At 45.1% G+C, this 19,826-nt stretch overlaps 2 protein-coding genes and 1 non-coding gene across 6 annotated transcripts; 2 read left to right on the top strand and 1 right to left on the bottom strand.

Annotated features, from left to right (window-relative positions):
• Positions 1 to 1,422: 1,422 nt before the first annotated feature.
• Positions 1,423 to 5,973, bottom strand: PCYOX1 (prenylcysteine oxidase 1). Its single transcript, XM_026042225.1, has 6 exons — positions 5,892 to 5,973; positions 5,584 to 5,790; positions 4,939 to 5,113; positions 3,275 to 3,489; positions 2,749 to 2,901; positions 1,423 to 2,379 (listed from the first exon to the last, which is right to left on the bottom strand). The coding sequence occupies exons 1-6, from the start codon at positions 5,971 to 5,973 to the stop codon at positions 1,721 to 1,723; spliced, it is 1,491 nt and encodes a 496-aa protein (XP_025898010.1). The 3' UTR covers positions 1,423 to 1,720.
• A 160-nt stretch (positions 5,974 to 6,133) lies between these two features.
• Positions 6,134 to 6,204, top strand: TRNAG-CCC. Its single transcript has one exon. It is a non-coding gene; the product is annotated as a tRNA-Gly (tRNA).
• A 469-nt stretch (positions 6,205 to 6,673) lies between these two features.
• Positions 6,674 to 19,301, top strand: TIA1 (TIA1 cytotoxic granule associated RNA binding protein). 4 transcript variants are annotated; one of them, XM_026042922.1, is made up of 13 exons: positions 6,674 to 6,716; positions 9,694 to 9,790; positions 10,326 to 10,424; positions 10,969 to 11,023; positions 11,195 to 11,227; positions 12,495 to 12,582; positions 16,132 to 16,207; positions 16,368 to 16,476; positions 17,326 to 17,421; positions 17,511 to 17,595; positions 17,712 to 17,835; positions 18,149 to 18,288; positions 18,978 to 19,301. In XM_026042922.1, exons 1-13 carry the CDS (start codon positions 6,691 to 6,693, stop codon positions 19,099 to 19,101), a joined length of 1,152 nt encoding a protein of 383 aa, XP_025898707.1. In that variant the 5' UTR covers positions 6,674 to 6,690; the 3' UTR covers positions 19,102 to 19,301. The 4 variants fall into 4 exon arrangements, with proteins under 4 accessions (XP_025898707.1, XP_025898715.1, XP_025898731.1 ...); XM_026042930.1 differs by lacking the exon at positions 11,195 to 11,227; XM_026042937.1 differs by lacking the exons at positions 6,674 to 6,716; positions 9,694 to 9,790; positions 10,326 to 10,424; positions 10,969 to 11,023; positions 11,195 to 11,227 and adding an exon at positions 11,318 to 11,976.
• The last annotated feature ends 525 nt before the right edge of the window (positions 19,302 to 19,826 follow it).

The raw sequence follows: 19,826 nt of genomic DNA, 5'->3' as shown, positions 1-19,826 counted from the left end.
CTTGCAGCAGGAAAAGCCAACTGTATTTTTCAGTATTGGCATGTTAAAAGTGTTATTAGATTTGGTTCTAAATTCCCTGACATGTGAATCAGGCTGTTAGACTTCTCTTACACTTTCCATCTGCAGCTTATGACAAGTATTTCACTATAAACCTACCTTCTTACTAAAACGCATGTGAATGCACCTGCATTCTGCTCTGCAACTCCAGTGTGTGGYGCTGATTGCTTGAGCTAGAGAAGACCAAACCACAGGCTCTGTCCTACTAGTAGAGCTGTAAAGCACAAAGCCTGTAGGCGACATGCAGCAGCTGAGTTTTTCTAAGCAGAGAACCAGATAGAAATTGGCCTTGGGGATTTGCTTTTGTGAACAAAGAACTCTTCCCCTCCTCCTCCTTACAGGTCCTCAGTGCCAGGGACATTCTCGTGTCCCTGTTAACGAAGTGGTGCTGAACGTTTGCCAAGAGCTGAAGCCAACTGCGAGCATTACTACAACTGGGGCAGAGCATAAACCCTTTCTTAGAAAGTCTGAGAAGATACATGTCGAGTTCTGTAGTGTGCTACGTAGAGCACTGGAGATGTACAGAATCTTATATATTAAGATAACGAGGAACAAAAAGATTGAGCTTGCTTTTCGGAGATCACTGACTGCAAATAAGGAGTGTCCTAGAAGTCTGAAGCCTTGGAGCAAGCTGAATGGAGGAAAGCTGCTTACACACCCYCTAAAATGTGTTCACTTAGTCATAAGACATTAAGAATGCTGCTGGACAAAGCTGGAGTGGGCACAGGAGTCGGACAACAGAGTTTGTTCAGTATCCAGCGATAGCTCTGTGGGACAAGGCAGCATGAATAACAGACTTCAAGAAGCTCAAGGCAACAGACTTGCAGGAAGGGCATTTGTTTGTGAAAAACCTATTGTGCTCACTGCATCTTCAGACAAGGTACTACAGCAATATTAGATAGTCAGTGGATGTGCAATATTCTCAAGGAAGCTTATCTAAAAAAATGGTTGTGCTCTCCAAGAGTTTCATATCTAACAACAGATTTTGATGCTAGAGAAAGCAAAGAGCACTTCTGCTTGCTTACCACCAGGTTTGGCAATTCCTGCATTTCTTTCAACAGAAGGAAGCCAGCCACCACCCCACTGCTTTACAGCATTTGTTSTGGAATCAAGCTAAGAATGCATCTATGACTGATGCTGCACAAGTTCCACACCAAAAACAAGGTATTTAATACTTTCTGAAGGAAATACTGGAGGGAAATATATTTACAGAGAACACTTTTCCCTGACTGAAACATGCTCAAAGAGGAAAAGCTACATTCGTGGGTCTGGAAGAGCAGGGCTCAGTTCATCACAGTGACACAGATTCCGAATTTGGCAGTAATTTTATTATGAAGGGCACTTAGGATCAAAGACGGTGCTTAAATTTACTTTTTTTTWAAAAAAAACTTATATAGGGATAGATGGAAGAATTCGCATGAGGCAGGACCAGCTCAGTTGGGTACCATCTGGCTAGATTAATATAGGAAAGCTTCCTCTTCAGTGTATCTTAAGTTGGTTAGGTGTTTCTTCATCAGCRGCAGAGCTGCTCCTTGACCAGATTTAGCTGTGGTTAGACTGCTACTGTACGTGATCTCTATTTCTGGATGGAGCTGTGGTGCACAGCAGTGGAGCCTGGATGTCCTAGCAAGCCAGTGGCATTTGATTCCAAGGAAACTCCAGCTCAAAGCTCTGTTTTCAGTTTCTCATGCAAGTCTTCCTGGTCAATCTTGTCTGTGTTCCCGTACCACTGGTGGTAAGCAAGCAGCGCTGTGTTTTTGGCCGCTACAGCACTCATCTCCATGGCGCTGGCAGCCAACTCGATGCCGTTGAGGTAGTATATTCTGTCATGCAGGATCACAGGTGGGCATTTTTCAGGGGTGCTGTAGTGGGGGTACGCCAGCCATTTCTTCACCTTGACAGAGTCGTAGGAAGAGAAAAGCAAGTTAAGCTGCTCCTTGGTGAGTGGTTCATCTGAAAACAGCTTCCAGACAGCTGATTGTGAGGATAGGTCCGCTTTGTCGGGTCTGTGTTCGACGGCAGATGCAAGCCCCACGCTTTTGATGAACAGTTTGGTGTTCTCTGTAGTGAAGATATTGCTCAAGTGAAAGGCAGAGGGGTCRTGGTAGCCAAAGAAGGAAGTATTTAAGCGCCCATGCACGAATGTCGCTATGGTCTGGTGGTAAGGATTTGAGATCTCGGGGATAGGAGGGTTGAAGTTCCTGAAGGTGATGTTGGACACTTTGTGGTTCAGTGGGGTTGCAATGATAACGATGTCGTACATTTCTGATGATGATCCCGATGTGGAGTTGTAAGTGACATGGTACAGATTATGCGTGCCCCCTAGGGAGAAAAAGCAAGAGGGGAGAGAGCTCAGTGCCCGGGGCTGCTGCTGGAGGAATTCCTGTTAACCCTAACAGTGTCTTTTGGGTTTCCTTTTATTTCTTCCCCCCCCGCCCGGCACTTCCATTTCATTTTGGCTTCTTGAAAATGCTTCAGCTCGCAAGGAGATACAAATAATACAAGTTTAGCTGACTAAGCATCTCAGACCTTGAACAGAGCCCAGCTTTCAATTGAAGAGACTAATGAAAAACTCAGGCTAGGGATTGACTTASGGAGCCATCACTGCTTGTCTGTAGCTCCCAGCTGACCAAAGTAACCCAAGAGCTCACCACTCTGCCCCACCCCATCAGAAAGTAAAAGACAACTCACCGGCAGGGTTTGGTCTTGGTTTTGGCTCTATAGACAGAACTGTGCCAGGAATAAGCTGTGCTTTGGCAGCATAAACAAGGCCACTGCAGACCTGTTTATTTCCTCCCTTGACGGCCCAAATGCTGGATTCCACCCCCGTCAGCGAAACAGCACCTATGAGGAAASCAAGCCCATTAAACCTGCTTCTGCAGTGTCATTCTGCAGGGGAGCACTTGGAACAGGAATGGGAAGTTAGGGAGAAGTTCTCCATTGGGATATGYAGCTTGCTTGAGAACAGGGCTCACGAGGTCACAGCAGCAACCAGTTTTTTTTTGTCAGAGTAATCCAGCAGCCCAACAAGGGAGGACAGTGCTGAAGAGCAGAAGGAAAGACTTTGGCCAAAGGGACCAAAYGGGTTGCTGTCAAAGTCTGCCCAAGCTCTGAGAGCAGGAACCCTAACAAACGTGTCCCTTGTAGAGCACGGCRACCCTAGGACAGATGCATACCTGTTTCACTTTGCAAGGGGGAGACCCTCGTTAACACTCACCTACAAAAGCATTCATGTTGACAACGCCTTGCCCATAATTGACTCTCATGACTGGACAAATCACTTCATTTATGAACTTCTGGGAGAAGCCGGCTTTCTGCATGGCTTCATCAATGGTTTGGTTCAGTATTCGGGTTAAGTCATTCCCTCCAAGGGCGTGAAATAAGCGCTCGTTGCTGCTGAAGGTATAGTCGTGCGTCTGGTAGCGATAGATTCTGGGACCACAAAGAAGGAAGSAGATTCAGAACAGCTGCAGAACAACACAAGCACCTGGGCGCATCCAGGTGGGTTGGGAAGATCTCCAGAGCAGGAGCCTCCCCAGCCTCCCTGGGCAGCCTGCGCCAGGGCTCGGGAACCCTCACAGTGAAGAAGTTCTTCCTCACATGGAGAAGGGGCTGTCTGAGTTTCAACTTATACCCATTGCCCCTTGTCCTATCACTGGCAACCAATGAGAAGAGCTTGGCCCCTTCCTCCCTACCTTCTCCCCTCAGGTATTTATAAATAYTGATCAGATCTCCTTTCAGTCTTCTCTTTTCTAGGCTAAATAGGCCCCGCTCGCTTAGTCTGTCCTCATACGACAKATGTTCCAGTCCATCATCTTTGTCGCTCTCTGCTGGACCCTCTCTAGCAGCTCCACGTCCTTCTTGTCCTGGGGAGCCCAGAGCTGCCCCCAAGCTCCAGGTTTGGCCTTACCAGAGCTGAGCAGARGGGCAGGATCCCCTCCCTGCCCTGCTGGCAACATCCTCTTGATGCAGCCAGGAGCCCATTGGCCTTCTTGGCCACAAGGGCACTGCTCACTCATGGTTAACTTGGTGCTAACCAGGACTCCCAAATCCCTCTACATGGGATTTTGAGCAGGCCAACCCCTAATCTCTCCTGGTACCTGGGGTTATTCCTGCGCAGCTGCAAGACCCTGCTGTTGTCCTTGTTGAACCTCAAGAGGTTCCTCTCGCCCAGCTCTCCARCCATMCAGGTCCCTCTGAATGGCAGCACAGCTGGCCAGTTGCTGTCACGTAAACGGCAACTCCATCACCTCGCCTTCCTGGCCTGTCACTCCTTAAAAGCCTGAAGCCCTCCATGGCCGTGTTCCAGTTATGACAGCTGTCCCACCATGTCTCAGTAACTGCAGTGAGATCATGGCCCTGAAATCACACACGCATCTCCAGTTCCCCTTGTTTATTCCCCATGCTGCGTGCATTTMCATAGAGGCATTTCCATTGGGCACCCAATGAGCCCCTCTTTCTAGCTGGGCTAACCTGACTTTGTGGCCTTCAGCAGTGTCCCTATTTTGCTGTTTTCCCTGTCCAGGCTTCAGRCAGCTTYRCTGGCTCTGGAGTTAGGCTGCTSTGAGTGTATGACCGGCCATCGTCACCTTACTGCTTGGTTCCCCGATGATACCTCCAGCCCCCTCAAATCTAGTTCAGAGCTCTCAGCGAGCCCTGCCAGCTCATGACCAAGGGCCCTTTTTCCTCCTCTGGGAAAGATGAATCCCATCTGATCCCATCTGACGCCATTATTTCCTCTAACTTTTTCTAGCAAAASAAATATTTTGTATCCAGTTACCACTTTAATTCTATTTAGGGAACTAAATTCCAAACCGATTGACCRTCCCATACCAAACATTCCCCAGAGACCTTGTTGGCCAACAAAGTTGCCTCTCTTACCGCATGAACTTGTCCAAGATGTCCTCAACCCACATGTTCATGCGCAGGGGGTTGAGGCCGTAGTGCCAGAGAAGCTTGAGAATGTTGACTATATACCAGCTGCTCTCCTCAAACACAAACTCCTCTCCGTTATGGATACCTAAGAGGCCACCGTGGGCTGGGATAGTATCGAGGCCTTGAGGCAGGGAAAAAAAGGAACATACCGTAGCAGGTTAAGCTTTTTGTGGGCAAATCTGCTGTATTTTGATTTTAATTTAGGTTGTGCCAGGATGTTTCAATAAGGGCAGTAATTCTGAGTGAGGGGATGAGAGTTTGCTCCTGAGATAAGGGGGGTAGGAGGTTATGAACCAGAGCCAGGGAAGGATTTGGAGTGAATTCTGCCCCGGGTTACCGGGATGCAYGGCCATATCTTGCTGATAGCAACACAAGCTCACCCTTGTCCAGGGCAGCCGCGCTGGCATGGGGAGAGAAGGGTGCAAAGTTTCTGCATCACAAAGGGGCGACACTCTGCAGGAATTTCTGCTTCTTAACACGCAGCTGAGGAACAGGGAAACCACCTCCAGCAGCTAAACTGTCCATGGGTAAACTGCACTATTTAGGGGTGGAGGAAAAGAGGGGAGTTGCGAAGCGCTGGTGCTCACTCACCGAGCTCCTTGACGAAGTGCTTCATGTGCAGGTTGAGCGGGTGGATGACAGAGCCGCCGGCCTCGTAGTCCAGCCCGTCCACGTGCACCGTGGCCAGGCGGCCGCCCACCACACCACGCTCGAAGATGTCGATGGCGACGGAGCGGCCAAAGCGCTGCCGCAGGAAATAGGCCGCGGCCGTGCCGCCGATGCCGCCGCCGACCACGGCTGCGGGCAGAGCGGGGCGCTCAGCAGCCGCCGTCGCCGCGCGGCGCGCGGGCGCGCGTGGGAAGCCCGCGTGGGGCTCCCGGACCCCGCACACCACCTACCGATCCTGCTCGGGGCCGCCCGCGGCGCGGCCCGCGGGCACAGCGCGGCCAGGACGAGGAGGACGAGAGGCTGGAGCCGCATGGCTGCGCTGCCACGGGACGGGACGCGGCGGGGACGGCTGCCCTGGGGTGAAGGCCGCGGCCACGGGGACGTCACGGGGCGGGACGCGACGGGACGGGGCGGGGGGCGGCCCCGCGTGCGGCAGCGCTCATAGGCCGCGCGGCGGGGCCGTCTCTCAGCCGCGCCGCTGGTGTAGTGGTATCATGCAAGATTCCCATTCTTGCGACCCGGGTTCGATTCCCGGGCGGCGCACAGCTTTTATTTTTCCCCTCTCAAGACGCTCTTTTCATTGATTTATATACACATATATCTATTGTACTTGTTTTTATTCTTTGTCTAGACCTGCGCTTTCATGCCCCCCACAATGGCGGGCGACAAGCGGCACTTCCGGTACCGGACAGCACCCCGAAGCCTGGGGACCTAATGGAACCCCTCAGGCTGGTGGAGGTGCATAATGCGCATGCGCGAACGGGAGGCGCAGTAGAGGCCGCATGCGCCGCCTACCGGAGGGGCGGGAAGGACGAAGCTGATTGGCTCCGCCTCTCGGGCGCGCATGCGCCTGGCCGCCCCCTCGCGGCCGGCCGGGCCCCTTCGCCCGCCAGCCGCCATCTTGCGAGCAGCGGCGGCGCTTTGTCCGCCGCGGCGGGGCCGGAGGGGCCGCGGCGCCGGGACGGGCCGCGGCGGCGGGAGGGCAGCAGCAGCAGCGGCGGYACCGCCACCACCACTGCCAGCACCGCCATGGAGGATGAAATGCCCAAGACCCTGTGAGTGGGGAGGGGGCGGCAGCGCCTTTTGTTCCCGGCCGGGCCCGGGGCGGCGGCGCGGGGCCTCCCCGGGGCCGCGTCAGGCCGCGATCCCCGCACGCAGGCACCCGTGTTGCGCCYGCGGCCCTTCCCGCCTTCCCTGTCCATGGCGGGGGGACACGGGCCCTCGCGCAGCCCTCGGTGAAGCGAGGAGGTAGCGGCGGCCCCGCAGCCGCCCCAGTGCTGCTAGAAACATCAAGTAAAAATCCCTCCTAAGAAAGCATGATCCCTTCTGGGGCTCCAGAAGCCCGGCCGCCTTCCCGAGCCGCAGGGCTGACCACGAGCCGTGCACCCAGCACGGGCCCTTTCCTCCCCGAAGCCCCAAAGCGACATTTTCGTGCCACGCGGAGCCTTGTCACGAGCCGAACTTCGGCCGTCTCGTTTTCCCGAGGGGCTTCGATGAATGAAGTTGCACCTAAACGTGACTTGTTCCCTGCCTGGGTCTGAAACGTGTGTTAAAAGCGGGATTTTTGTGCAGAAATCCCCTCTGTGCAGGGGACACGTTCCTCTGCTCGGCTGCCTGATGTCGGAGGGCCCCTGAAGAGTCTGGGCGGCGGCCAAGGCGGCTGCTTCTGTTTCCTTAGTTCCCTCGGCATATTTAAGTAGTCCCTTTTTTTCTGGAATTGATACCAGGCATTGTTAGATTTTTATTATTATTATTATTATTGTAATTCTTCTCAGAGCCTTTCTCTTTGAAGGACAATATTAGTCTTAGCATTTTTAATCACTTTGTGAGTTATGTTACTTAAGTAATCAGTTATTACAGCTCATTTGCATCTGGTCTTTTTTTTTTTTTTTTTTTTTGAAAGCCACTGCTCCATAGCAGCGCCTTTATATTTGAGGAATAGCTACAAAACAGTGGTGTTTTTTTTCCAAAGGCAACTTGTTATTTTCTTCCCTTGTGGAGTATTAGCTGGGCCTCCCTGGAAGGGTCATGCACGAGGTGGCATCTGTATTGCTTACGCACATGCTTATTCCTTGTACAACCACTGCAGGACAAAGTCCAGGTATGTTTTATCAGCCTGCATCTCTGTTATGTGGGAGCAGAGCTGCAAAGGAATTCTGGCAAAGGACTCTGGATATGCTGCCCAAATGTAGCACAGAGAGCGTAGCCTGGACATGCTGTTGAATACATCCAAAAAAAGGAGCATGGAAATTCCTGCTCTGGGACTTGCATCTCCTTGGCTTTCCCTTCAAGCTTGGCGTGGTTGATCGTACTTTACAGTTATGTTGTAGATTGTCGATTAGGGGCTTGAAAAGCCACCGACAGGTAGCAGATGTACCCAGTTACAAGTAATACAATTGCAATGAGATGTAATAAAAGAAAAATGCTTATTGTTTTGTGTTGCGTTAATRCTTGTTTTGTGTTTTGGTGCTATTTGCACTCCCATTAAGGGATGTCCTTAACGTTTTTAGAGAAATTCAGGAAGTTTGCGAGTGGGGGACTTTATCTTTGGGCAGAAACAAAGGCAGGACATATGTAGTATGCAACTACACGTGTATATTTATATACACACGGACACACACATGCTGCAAGTGATCCTTTAAGAATGCGTTTTGTAAATCTTGGTCATGCAAAGCTCGATGGGGCTGTTTAGAGTCTGCTAAGTGAAATCCTTAAGTCTGCATGTGTTAAACTTGGGCACATTCATGCCTTGTACCTAAGGCAATTGTTAAAATTATTTAGACATAGCCTGCAGTGTCATTTGTGACAGAGAAGCAGAGGCAAGTGGCCTGTTCTTTGCCACATGAAACAGTAGAGAGCTTCTGTCTGCTCAGCAAGGCTGTTGGGGACTTAATACCAACAAGAGAATTTGCTGCTTTCTGCTTTCTTTTTGTTTTTCTTGCAACATCTCTGCAACTGTTGCATCAAATGCAGGAGGGCGGCTCTCTTCATGGCTGAGGTTTCAGCAGGATGGTTTGGCTCCGGCTCCCGTTGCAGATCCCATGGTTTGCCACGCAGCCTCCCTCTGCAGCAGGGAGCCACTCCATCTTCTGCAGAATGAAGTTTCTGCCAACTGCCTGGGAGCTTTTTAAAATCCTATAATTGGGAATCTTTAAAAAAAAAAAAATCACGTTGACTGATATATTTTGGCACTGCTGAGATTGTAAAGGTAACATAAAAGTGTTAATTTGGAGCAGAAGGTCAGTTCTGCCAGAGCTGTGAACTGGTGTTGGATTAGGCTGGGCCTTACAAGTGAGCGGAGGAGGTGGGAGATGCCCACACTGGGTGACATTTGCTTCAGGCAAGTAGGACTTCAAACCTTAGACCTTCACCAGGTCTTAGACCTTTACCAGGGGGATTGACTTGGAAGTATTCTGTAATTTGCTTGCAAAACACGAGCTTAAACTACAAGCACAGCTTGCAAAGGTGTGATTGCTGAATGACTGCATACAGTAATCCTAATGGATATTCCTATAAAAGAAATCTATTATTAACCTGTTATTAACCCAGCCTATTAATAGAGTCCATATTATCCATATCGAAGTGAGATATGGAGTTATCCGTATCTCACTTGCCTTTCCACCGTAACTAGGGCGGGATTTTAGACCTTTGGTGCTATCTTCCCACCATCAGTAAAAGCTTCCACCTGTTCATTGTAAGAGCCAGGGTACAGCACTGTCACCAGCTTGCTTTTGCAGGCTCACCTGCCAGAGCAGGGTATTGCGCGAGCACCTTTGGGTGGGATTTGCTCCGCTACTGAGGGGCAGGGTATTGTGGGTGTTCCCAGAGATAAGTTGTGGCCTGGAAAGGAGGAAAGTCTGAGGGCGTCAGCAAGGTGTTGTGCCAAACCATTCTCCCCGGTATCCTGGGATGAGATATTCATGGGAGACTTCTCTGGCCACCTAGAGAGGCCCCCTGCTAGTTGTCCTATCAATAAGGAACGAATGAAACCAAGGGAAAACTGCACTTCTAACCAGTTATTTRATTCTGCAGATATGTGGGGAACCTGTCCAGAGATGTGACTGAAGCTCTAATCCTCCAGCTGTTCAGCCAGATCGGACCATGCAAAAACTGCAAAATGATTATGGATGTAAGGGCCTCTACCTTCATTTTCCAAATTCTGAAACCTAACAGCTTCAGGCTATCGCTGAATATTTCAGAATTTTACCATACTATGGTTTATGACCCATGTTTATGCAGATATATATTTGTGAGTATATGTAATATTGTATTACACAAATGAGTCTTCTATATTATGCAGTTATTTGATGGATACGTATGTAAAATAAGACTGGAGATTATAGTAATATACTTTGGGCATAATTTTTGCATCATACCTGATGCTACTTTAAGAATTTTGGATATTTTAAATGAGATTGAACAGTTCAGTGTATTTGGATATTCTAAATTGTACTTGAAAAAAACTTTTTTTACTACATGTTTGTTTGTTTTGACCAAATTTTGAACCTCCTGGATCACTGGTATATTGACTGTCTAAGTGTCTTCTAAGTTTGAAATATATCTCCAGTTTGAAGCATTTAGATCAGTAAGGCACTAAATATAATAATGAGGCTAAAGTTTGAAGATTTTTTCATTTTGTACTTTTTTTTCCTTTTTTTAATCAGACAGCTGGAAATGATCCATATTGTTTTGTGGAGTTCTTTGAGCATCGTCATGCAGCTGCAGCACTAGCTGCTATGAATGGCCGGAAGATAATGGGTAAGGTAAGCTGTCATGTCTACAGRGTGAGTTGCAGTGGAAAACCACAGGTTACACCAGGTGGTGTGGATGAAATATCACTCGAGAAGAGATGAGAAACATTGCAAATGTTAGACCCTTTGTTTAGTGGAGCTCTTACTGTGCCAGGACTAATGGGAAAGGGCACTTTTATTGTTGTAGGAAGAGTGCAGAGGAAGGTTGGGATGCAGAACTGGGGAGGGAGCAGAGGTAATGACAGTAAGGAATAACTTTAACTTTCCTGCCCCATCAGAATAACACTCCTCTTTTCCCTATCCCTACAAGTAACAAACAAACAAAAGCCCAACAAACTAGCCAAAATAYCCAGACAAGGTATGTTCACCATCTTTGATTTTAATGAAGAGTTAAGGAGTGGAGGAGTGAACCCTCTGCTGAGAAGCTTAACTTCCACTCTAGCTTTCAGCCCAAACTTTCACAGCTGGCTACCCAGTAGAGTCAGAATTAGGTGCYGGAAATGTCTGAGTTTAGTTCCCATGTGCTTGATCTAACATCAGCAACTAATATTTACAGGAGGTCAAAGTGAACTGGGCAACAACCCCCAGCAGCCAGAAGAAAGATACCAGCAGTAAGTGTCACTTATGCTTTGAGAAACTATTTTATTTGTACAAGTAGTTTTTAAACATAAATAGTAAGCATCGTGCAATTATATGCAGTAATGTTTTGATCGTAATCCTAAGATATTATTTAATGTGTTTGTGTTAATAAACTTAAGAACAAATCTAATCTTTGTCATCAGGTAGTACCGTTGTCAACACACTGCGTTCACAAGGTAATTGTATCTTCTTAAACATAAAATGAAATCTCTCGAGGGTATTCACTAACCACCTGAAGCTGTATATGGGGTTTTTGTTCCTTTTTTGTTTGTTTTTATGGAAAGACTTCCCTTTCATTTCCTTGTTGCATCAGAATATGATCCGTTGTCCACTATTTAATTCTGGTGCTGATCTCCAGCTCTTTGTTACGACTGCAAATGTAATTCCCCACCCCGCTATAAGGGCGTAATTATTAACTTCTTTCAAGGCTGATGTATGCGCTGCTTCATACAGGCTCCTTGGGAGAATCTGAGTTTTCTCCACAGCCGGCTACTTTGTTCCCGTTTCACGGCCACGCTGTGTGTTGCTGCTTTTCGAAGCAAGCTTTGAAGTCCTTTAGAGAGGTGGGGTTAAACTACATTAGCATCAAAGTGGACTTTAACGTTTCTTATCTGCTGTAGTACAAATAAGCCTGTATATTGATAAGATGATATGTGAAATATTGTTTGATCATAGTGGAAAAGTCCTCAGGGTTTTATTTCTCTTCAGTGCCTGCTTTTTTTTCTTTTTTCTTTTTTTCTTGATGGATCTGATATAAGTTGAAGGGATTACTGTTTCCGTTCTGTTGCCTTCAGTCTTAGTTCACTTGCACACGGATTCACACACATTGAATTCACATGGATTCACATGGTGTAATGGCTGGGCAACCAAAACTGTTGGCTTTTGAGAACTCAAATTCTTTAACAGCAAACTGTTGCAATGCAAGGTATTTTTTTGATTTGTTCTTCACAAAATATGGTTTTAAACACGACATTGTAGCTAGGTTGAAAATACATCCTGCTCTAGAGTGAGTTTTATTCTGCGTTTCTTGAAACTGCTAGACATTTCAGTTGATAAAGTTTTGCCTAGCTAGTGAACTGTACTGTATGCAAGTCTAACACKAGCATACCAAGAGTCAGATTTTCATGTAATCTTGTCATATTAAGTAAATATTTCACAACTTTCTGGTAAATGCTGACTGGTCTTAAAAGCAGTTTATAAAATACAAAATGTAAATATCGTATAGCACAGTACTACCCTTAAAAATACTGACTTTGTAGTGCTGCCAAGGAGTGGATCTGTTGCGGACAGCAGTAGAGTCTATAGTCCATAGTGAACTCTAGTCTTCATGTAGTTTTAATAAATGGAAAGCCATGCTGCGTGACATTGTTGTGTTGTTTATGTTTTCAAGAGTGGTCTTCAAACTTTAAAATCTTTTTTTTTTTCTCTGTTTTTCCCAATAAGACCATTTCCATGTCTTTGTTGGAGACCTCAGTCCTGAAATTACAACTGAAGATATAAAAGCAGCTTTTGCGCCATTTGGAAGAATATCGTAAGTAATTCTCATAGGACAAATAAACTAAAAGTTATTTCTTAAGTGGAGACAGCCTTGTATTTCAGTAAGTAAAAAATGAAAGTTGTCACAGAGCAGAAATAAATGTTCATCTATTCATACAACGACTTGAGTCTGAATGGCTGGGTAATAAGCCAGGGACACATGAACAGATTTCTTCTTTACTAAAAAAGTTGCCTACAACTTACTTTGGTTTTATTCTCTTTGCATTGTTTGGTAAAGTAACACTGGAAAAAAATGACTTGAGTTTTGTATTTTATTTGCCCTCTCAGTGGTCAGACAAACATCACTCGTTTTAGTTTGTGACAGAGTCCGCTTGCATGTCCACGTCTCGTCAGAGTTTGGATTTTTGTTAGCTATGGTGTGCAAGCCACTGGTAGCATATGTTTTTTTGCAATTAAATGACATTCCCCAAGTAAAGCTTTCAGCACTGGACTTGGTGCAGCACTTGAAGGCTGCAGCCGGAGTGGCCTCCGAGCACTGGCACTGCCTAAGCAGAAGCCCTTGACCTCAGGGGCTCAGCCTAAAACATGGGGCATCTTGGGCAAAACAGCTGCACCCAGCAGTAGCGTAGAGCAAGAGAGCAACAAGTGAGCGTGTTACAGATGGGGAGTGGTGACTACAGGCGTCCGCCAGCGCGGTGTAGTCAGGATGTAGCAGAGTAAGGAGTGGTTCGTTCATTCCATCCTCCAAATGTAAACCATTAATTTTCCTTGTAGTGTTGTCTGTACTGGACATTGAAGTTTCTTGATGGTGATGTAAGAGAACGTAGAGTGCTTTGGAGTGTTGTGTAGTGAAGCATTTAATTGAAGTAAGTTTGTTTTTTGTTTTTTTCCCTCAGAGTCCAGTATATTATTCTTTCAATGACAGCTTGTTTTCCTCTTATGATAAAGTTATATATATATATATAATATGATCTGAATGTGACTTGCTTCAGAGAAGTATAATGCTTGACTCCATCTTTGTAATTAATACCTTGGGAATGTAGACTCAAGAGGAGAGTCATGGCCAAATGTGGCTTGGAAGGAAGGGACGAGGGACTCTAAAGGAGCTCCTGACTAGCACATGGCTGCGGGCGTGAGTGTGGAAGGGAGCTAGTAGTAGCTTAACGTGYTGATGTGTGATAGAGCTTTGAAAGAGAATTTCCCCTGAACTAGCCAGTTTTTAGTTTCCAATGTGACATTAAAGAAACTGTCTCTTAAGCAGATAATCCTGCACAACAAATCTCGGCTGAACCTGAAGCAAAATAACTTCTGAATATTAGTTGGGCCAAGTATAAAATAATGCTAACACTGGAGCGCAGTTTATATTTCTTGGGCCTCTGCCCATTGCCACACTTGTTCTGGAAGAGCTTTTTGGATGTAAAGCTGTTGCCGTGCAGTAACGGGTCCGATCACCCGGCTCTGCAAAAAGGGACAAAAAGGGACATGTCTCTTCCCTCGTGGTGACAGCGTGTGAATAACACTCCTGCTCGGCGCACAGCTGGAGACTCAACAGATTGAAAACTTGAGTAGTTTGCCTTAAACCTACCACCCAAAATGAAATGCTCTTGTCTTCATCCCATGAAAGTAGTAGATTTCAGAATTCTCCCTGTTACACTCTTACAAGCTCTTGTTCCAAATCTGAGGGGTTAATGCAGCCAAGGACCTTGATTTTTTTTCTGGGTCAATTTAAACAGGTATAACATACTGCTGCTATTAAGAGGTAGAATGAAGTTCTTGAGTTTAACTGTTCTTCATCCATTGATTGACTGGTTTCTGGAAATGGAATGGAATGTTAATGGAATATCTCCTGATTACTTTTTAAAATTGTTTTTACTATAGCCTTCTTTGGTATTAAGCTGAGTTTTTTTGTGTTTTGTGTGTGTGTGTTTTTTTTTAATGAACTCAAGGTTGAACTACTGCATGATTAGCACATAGGAAATTTTGGTAATTCTTTGCATCTGATTTTTTTAATCCCTGTAAAAGCACCCTCTCATTGTGATTTCCTTTTATGCTTGCTGTACGCATGTTTTTACTTGTTCTCAAGTCTTACTTTCAAAGTTTTCAGTTGAGGGTAAGTATAGATGAGTTTCTCTCCCCTCCCTCTTTAGGCTGTTCAGAGCAAAGTGATCTTCTAAGGGTACCAAAGTGGCACTTCTCAGGCAATTTGTAACACGTTGCTTACCCAGACAGGAGGAAAAAGTGTAGCATTTCTTTACACCAAGTTAACAGTATGACTGCTCCTTTCTTTTTTTCTTTTTTTTTCTTTTAACTTGGGCATTTGAGTAGTGATGCAAGTGTTATGGGCCTATACGTACAGGAATTAGGCTTATAATATAGTACTAGTAGTTACTGTAAGGCTTTAAAAATTAGTGTATAAAAACGTGCTCTTCATTGTGACTTTTTCTTGCCAGTCTTGGAATGCTAAATGTTGTGCACATGTTACGCTAGTTTCTCTGAACGGTGTTATTTTATACGGACGTAAGTTATGTTGCATGACTTTCTGACTGGTTTTCTTTTCCTTTATTTTATTAAAATGCTTGTATGTGTGGGGCAAAGGAGGGGAGGAGAGGGTGGCCTTTATGGGAGAGCGTCTCGATCCTTGGCTAACTTGTGTGCAAATTGCCTGAGAAACTGTTGATTGACTTTCCGCAAGTGGGGTTTAGCTATTGTAGCTGGATTCTCTTTTTAACTCAATCTCAAATAATAGGGCTCTGGTTATTTTGCAGAGTGTCTCTGAAGAATGGACAGAATTGCCATGGCTAACTACAAGCTACAGTTCACAGTGGACAAACGTTGTAGTTTTCTTATTTCTTTTTTTTTTCTTTTTTTGCTTTTTCATATCTTGTAGTTTCCAATCAGTCCTGTTTGATTGCTGTTTTACAATTGCAGTTTAAATTCTTTGTAATATATAGTTTAAAAAATAAATGTTTTGGTGTTTTATTTTCTTCAATAATTTCTGAAAATGTCAATTTCTCAAAATTTACAGCTGCCCACAGTCCAAAAAGGGGGTAACGAATTGACCTGAGAAAATTAAAGAATTCAGTTAACAGGCGACGTATGCCTTTTAATTCCTATCTTTTTTTCATTTTTTTCTATTTAATATTTTTAAAGAGTAGGTAGAATGTGTTAGCAAATAGCAAGTTTAAAAACTGCATGGTTAAAGAAAGCCATTCAGCTAATGTTAGTCAGCTACGCGGCCTAAGTGATGCTTTTGAATAGCTGCTTTGACCATGCTTAGTGTCTTAATAATATGTAAAAGCATTTTGAACTGGGAGCCAACTGTTGTAAGTGCATAAGTTTGTTAGAGAAGTGCTATTGATTTGCATGTTTACAAAATTAAGTTTAATTTTGCTATTACCTGACAAAACACTAGTAAAGTTCTGTTTAGAAAAGAAGATATTTGCTTTGACTATGTTGCTGCAACAATAAACAGTTTGCTTTAGTAAAGGTGAAACATGAAAAATAAGCTGTGTGACTCAAATTTTCATCTTATTTATTGAAGTCTTTTTAAGTTGCTAAGTTGGCTATTGTTTCTCCTTTTTAGAGATGCACGAGTGGTTAAGGATATGGCAACGGGCAAGTCTAAGGGATACGGCTTTGTTTCCTTCTTCAATAAATGGGTAAGCTGCAGCACTGCCTGGGGTTGCTCTGAAAAGTGACTGAGGGTTTTGAGCAGCTGCCACGTGGCATGAGTGTTTCCAGTCTCTAACTGTACCAGCCTGAGGAAGAGGTGCTGACAGTGGCACTTTTTTTTTCCCCCTTTCCCTCTCTTGTGGACAGGATGCAGAAAACGCTATTCAGCAGATGGGTGGTCAGTGGCTTGGTGGAAGACAAATCAGAACAAACTGGGCAACAAGAAAACCTCCAGCTCCAAAGAGTACTTACGAAAGTAAGTTTCTCGGTTCTGTGTCTTTCGTAACCTCCTGCCAAGGACAGAGGAAGCAAGAGAAAATCACTAGCTCAAATCATTAGAGATCTGGGAGAAGGGAAGGTTGGGTGTTCAACAGTGAAGAATCTTGGATAGTTTCAGAACTCCTGAAACTTCTGTTAAGTGTAAGGGATGTGTTGCTACCACCAACATTTGTTTTTGTTTGTTTTCTTCTTCTAAACACTTATTTTGGTAACCCCCTTTTTCGTCCCTCCTGCCAAAGTTAGCCAGGAATTTTTTTTCCTATCATTAAAAAAAATGTTAGCACACGCTTACCACTTGGGATAGAAACCAGGCAGAATGGTATGTAAAGAAAGCATTTCCATTAGAGCGGTTTTAATTCAGGTATATCCAAGCTGCTAGATAAGTCTAAAACCTGACCTTAAATAATGGTAGTGCCCCTGCACAAGCAGCCTGTCCTGTAATGGGAGTTTGTGGCCACCCCTGGAGATCACATGCTGTGGGCCTGTCCTCCTCTTTGCTTTTGTTTYTGTGGTGTTTGCAGTTTGTGCTCACATGCCTCGTATGAGCTAGTGTTTAACAGGAGCTAATGTTTAACAGGAGCTGGCAGCTCTGCTTCTAACACAGCAACAGTCGAGAGACAGTGTCTGTTTCTGATGTTAATTCCCCACTGCCTGTGGTGAGGGAGGTGACCACGTCCAGTATAGACAGGACAAAATATTTACTACAGCTAGTGTTTGTCATAGACTCTGGCAACCTCACTCCTTATTGTAGGCCTGTTGGATGGGATTCAGATTTCTGCATAAAGCGTTTCTGCTCGACTTAAAAGCTTTTAAAATTTCCTTTCAGCAAATACCAAACAACTGTCTTACGATGATGTGGTCAATCAGTCCAGTCCAAGCAACTGCACTGTGTACTGTGGAGGTGTTACCTCGGGACTGACAGGTACGGTGTCTTCAAAACGTTGACACTTGAATGTCTCAGGAAAACACTGCAATCGTCTAATTTTGGCGACTTACCTCTTCTTGCTTCAGAACAGCTAATGCGCCAGACCTTTTCTCCGTTTGGGCAGATAATGGAAATCCGTGTCTTCCCAGATAAAGGATACTCCTTTGTACGGTAGGTTGTTGTGTGGTGATCTACAGAGGGTAGCATGTTGATATGCTTTCTTAGGGTTACTTGTAGCCATGCTCCTTGAATTATTTTTAATGTCGACATGACTTGTATTTCAACAGATTTAATTCCCATGAGAGCGCTGCACATGCAATTGTTTCCGTCAATGGCACAACTATAGAAGGCCACATAGTGAAGTGCTACTGGGGCAAGGAAACACCAGACATGATCAGTCCAGTCCAGCAGGTCAGAATTATTCCTATGCTAACCTCAAAGACGATGGATTAAAGTTACTGTCTTTCAGTAAAACGTGTTCATTGGCTGGGAAGTCCTTGCCTTTAGATTAACTCTTCCTTCAGCAATGTGTTTTTCTCTAAAGAATAATCCAAAACTTGCTAAATGAAAATCAGTGTGCAATTAAATGTGTTTCACTGTTATTTTGGCAAGCCATCTTGTAGGTTCTTCATTGGAGACAGACTGCGAGCTGGGTGCATGCTGAGTTGATGTAATTATCTGCTTTCTTAGGCACTGCTTGACACCTGACTGTTTGTCCTTGCAGAATCAAATCGGATATCCCCAAGCTTACGGGCAGTGGGGTCAGTGGTATGGAAATGCGCAGATCGGCCAGTACATGCCCAATGGCTGGCAAGTCCCTGCATATGGAATGTATGGGCAGGCATGGAATCAACAAGGATTTAAGTGAGTATTTGCTTTAATGCCATGAATGAAATTTCAGGTGATGGAGTTTTCCTAAGGGGTAGATGAAAATTCCAAGTCCGCAGCAACACAAAGGCTATCATAAAGTTCTGCTCTTTTGTCGTTCATAGAGATGGAGTAAGGATACCTGCAGTTAGATGTGTTCAGGGACATAGAGAAGGATATTGCTTTCTTCAAAGATCTACCCTCAGAGAGCAGTGTTTAATTTTCCGTTTTCCAGTCATGTTACTGCTTCTTCTGAAATTTTCTTGAACTTCAAGAGCTGCATTTTGTTCTGTTCAAATTCAGAATTTGCTGAAATTGTGCAGCTTSTATAAAATTCTTTGAGTCGGATGCTCTTATCTGATGCCAGTCAGCCTAACATTGTCCCGCTCCTGAGCAGTGGATATTAAATGCAATTCAAGTGCAAGCAGTGAGTATAGATTTTTACAGTCATGTGTTGGTTTCTAAGCTACAGTGAACCAGCTCCAGCTGGGAGGCCTGCTGGCAGCAGAGCTCATTGATCTGCCTTTTCTGGTACACCACGGCCAACACGGAGATMATTTCCTCCCACCAGCATCATTGTGTGTCTCACTGCTTAGCCAAATATCATACCCTTAAAAACTGGTTGCGGCCTGCAGTCTTGATTTCTGATCTCAAATATTTCCCTCCACCCCGCTGCCCCCAAACAGCCAGACACAGTCTTCAGCAGCATGGATGGGAGCAAACTACAGTGTTCCACCGCCTCAGGGGCAGAACGGGAGCGTGATAACTAATCAAACTGGATATCGCATGGCGGGCTTCGAAACGCAGTGAGAAAAGGACTCGGAAACCAAACACTGGTGGGCTTGAGGCTGCGAGGAGGGTTGTCAAGCCTCTGTTTACTGAACAGAATCACCCGATCAAGTCAGTGTGTCAGATACAATGTATTTATTTAAGAAAAAAACATGGGGAAAAAAAAGCGTTTTTAATCATGAAACTGTCATCCACATTGTTTAAAAAAAAAAAAAGAAAAATACACATACACACACACACACACACAAAAAAAAAACCTAGATGCTGGATGTCTGCCAACTTTTGCCTTCTTTTCCTCCTTTTGATATGTGTTTCTTAAGATCCACGTTTGAAACACAGCAAATGCAGGGACTACTGCCACTTAAGATTGGGGCAGAAAATTGCACAATGTCAAACCTTTTTTTCCTCTGAAGTAGTGGGCAGTTTTAGTTTGCATTCCCAATGATTTAAAATGTATTATAAGCAGTTGTACAAAAAAAAAAAAAAAAAAAAGAAAAAGCCAAAAGCGTGTGAATTCTGAAGATGCTTTGTCTTCGGCCTTTGCACAAGTCTGTTTTAAAATAGCCTATTGTATAAAGTGTCCATCCCTCTGCTTTTGTTATACCGGGTTTTCAACTATAAATTATTAGTTTACATCATTTTTGTATTGAAACATTTTTTCAGAGTGGTCTTTGCCTTATGCCAGTTACCTAAACTGTCGTGAAACGAGGAAGCGCGGTCCTCAGCGCTGAATTGTCTGCAAAAAC

This window comes from Nothoprocta perdicaria, unplaced genomic scaffold (genome assembly GCF_003342845.1).
Source record: "Nothoprocta perdicaria isolate Ctin4 unplaced genomic scaffold, notPer1 scaffold_103, whole genome shotgun sequence".
Taxonomy (NCBI): Eukaryota; Metazoa; Chordata; class Aves; order Tinamiformes; family Tinamidae; genus Nothoprocta; species Nothoprocta perdicaria.
The sequence above is the reverse complement of the archived record's forward strand: the minus strand, read 5'-3'. Positions and strand labels throughout refer to the sequence as shown.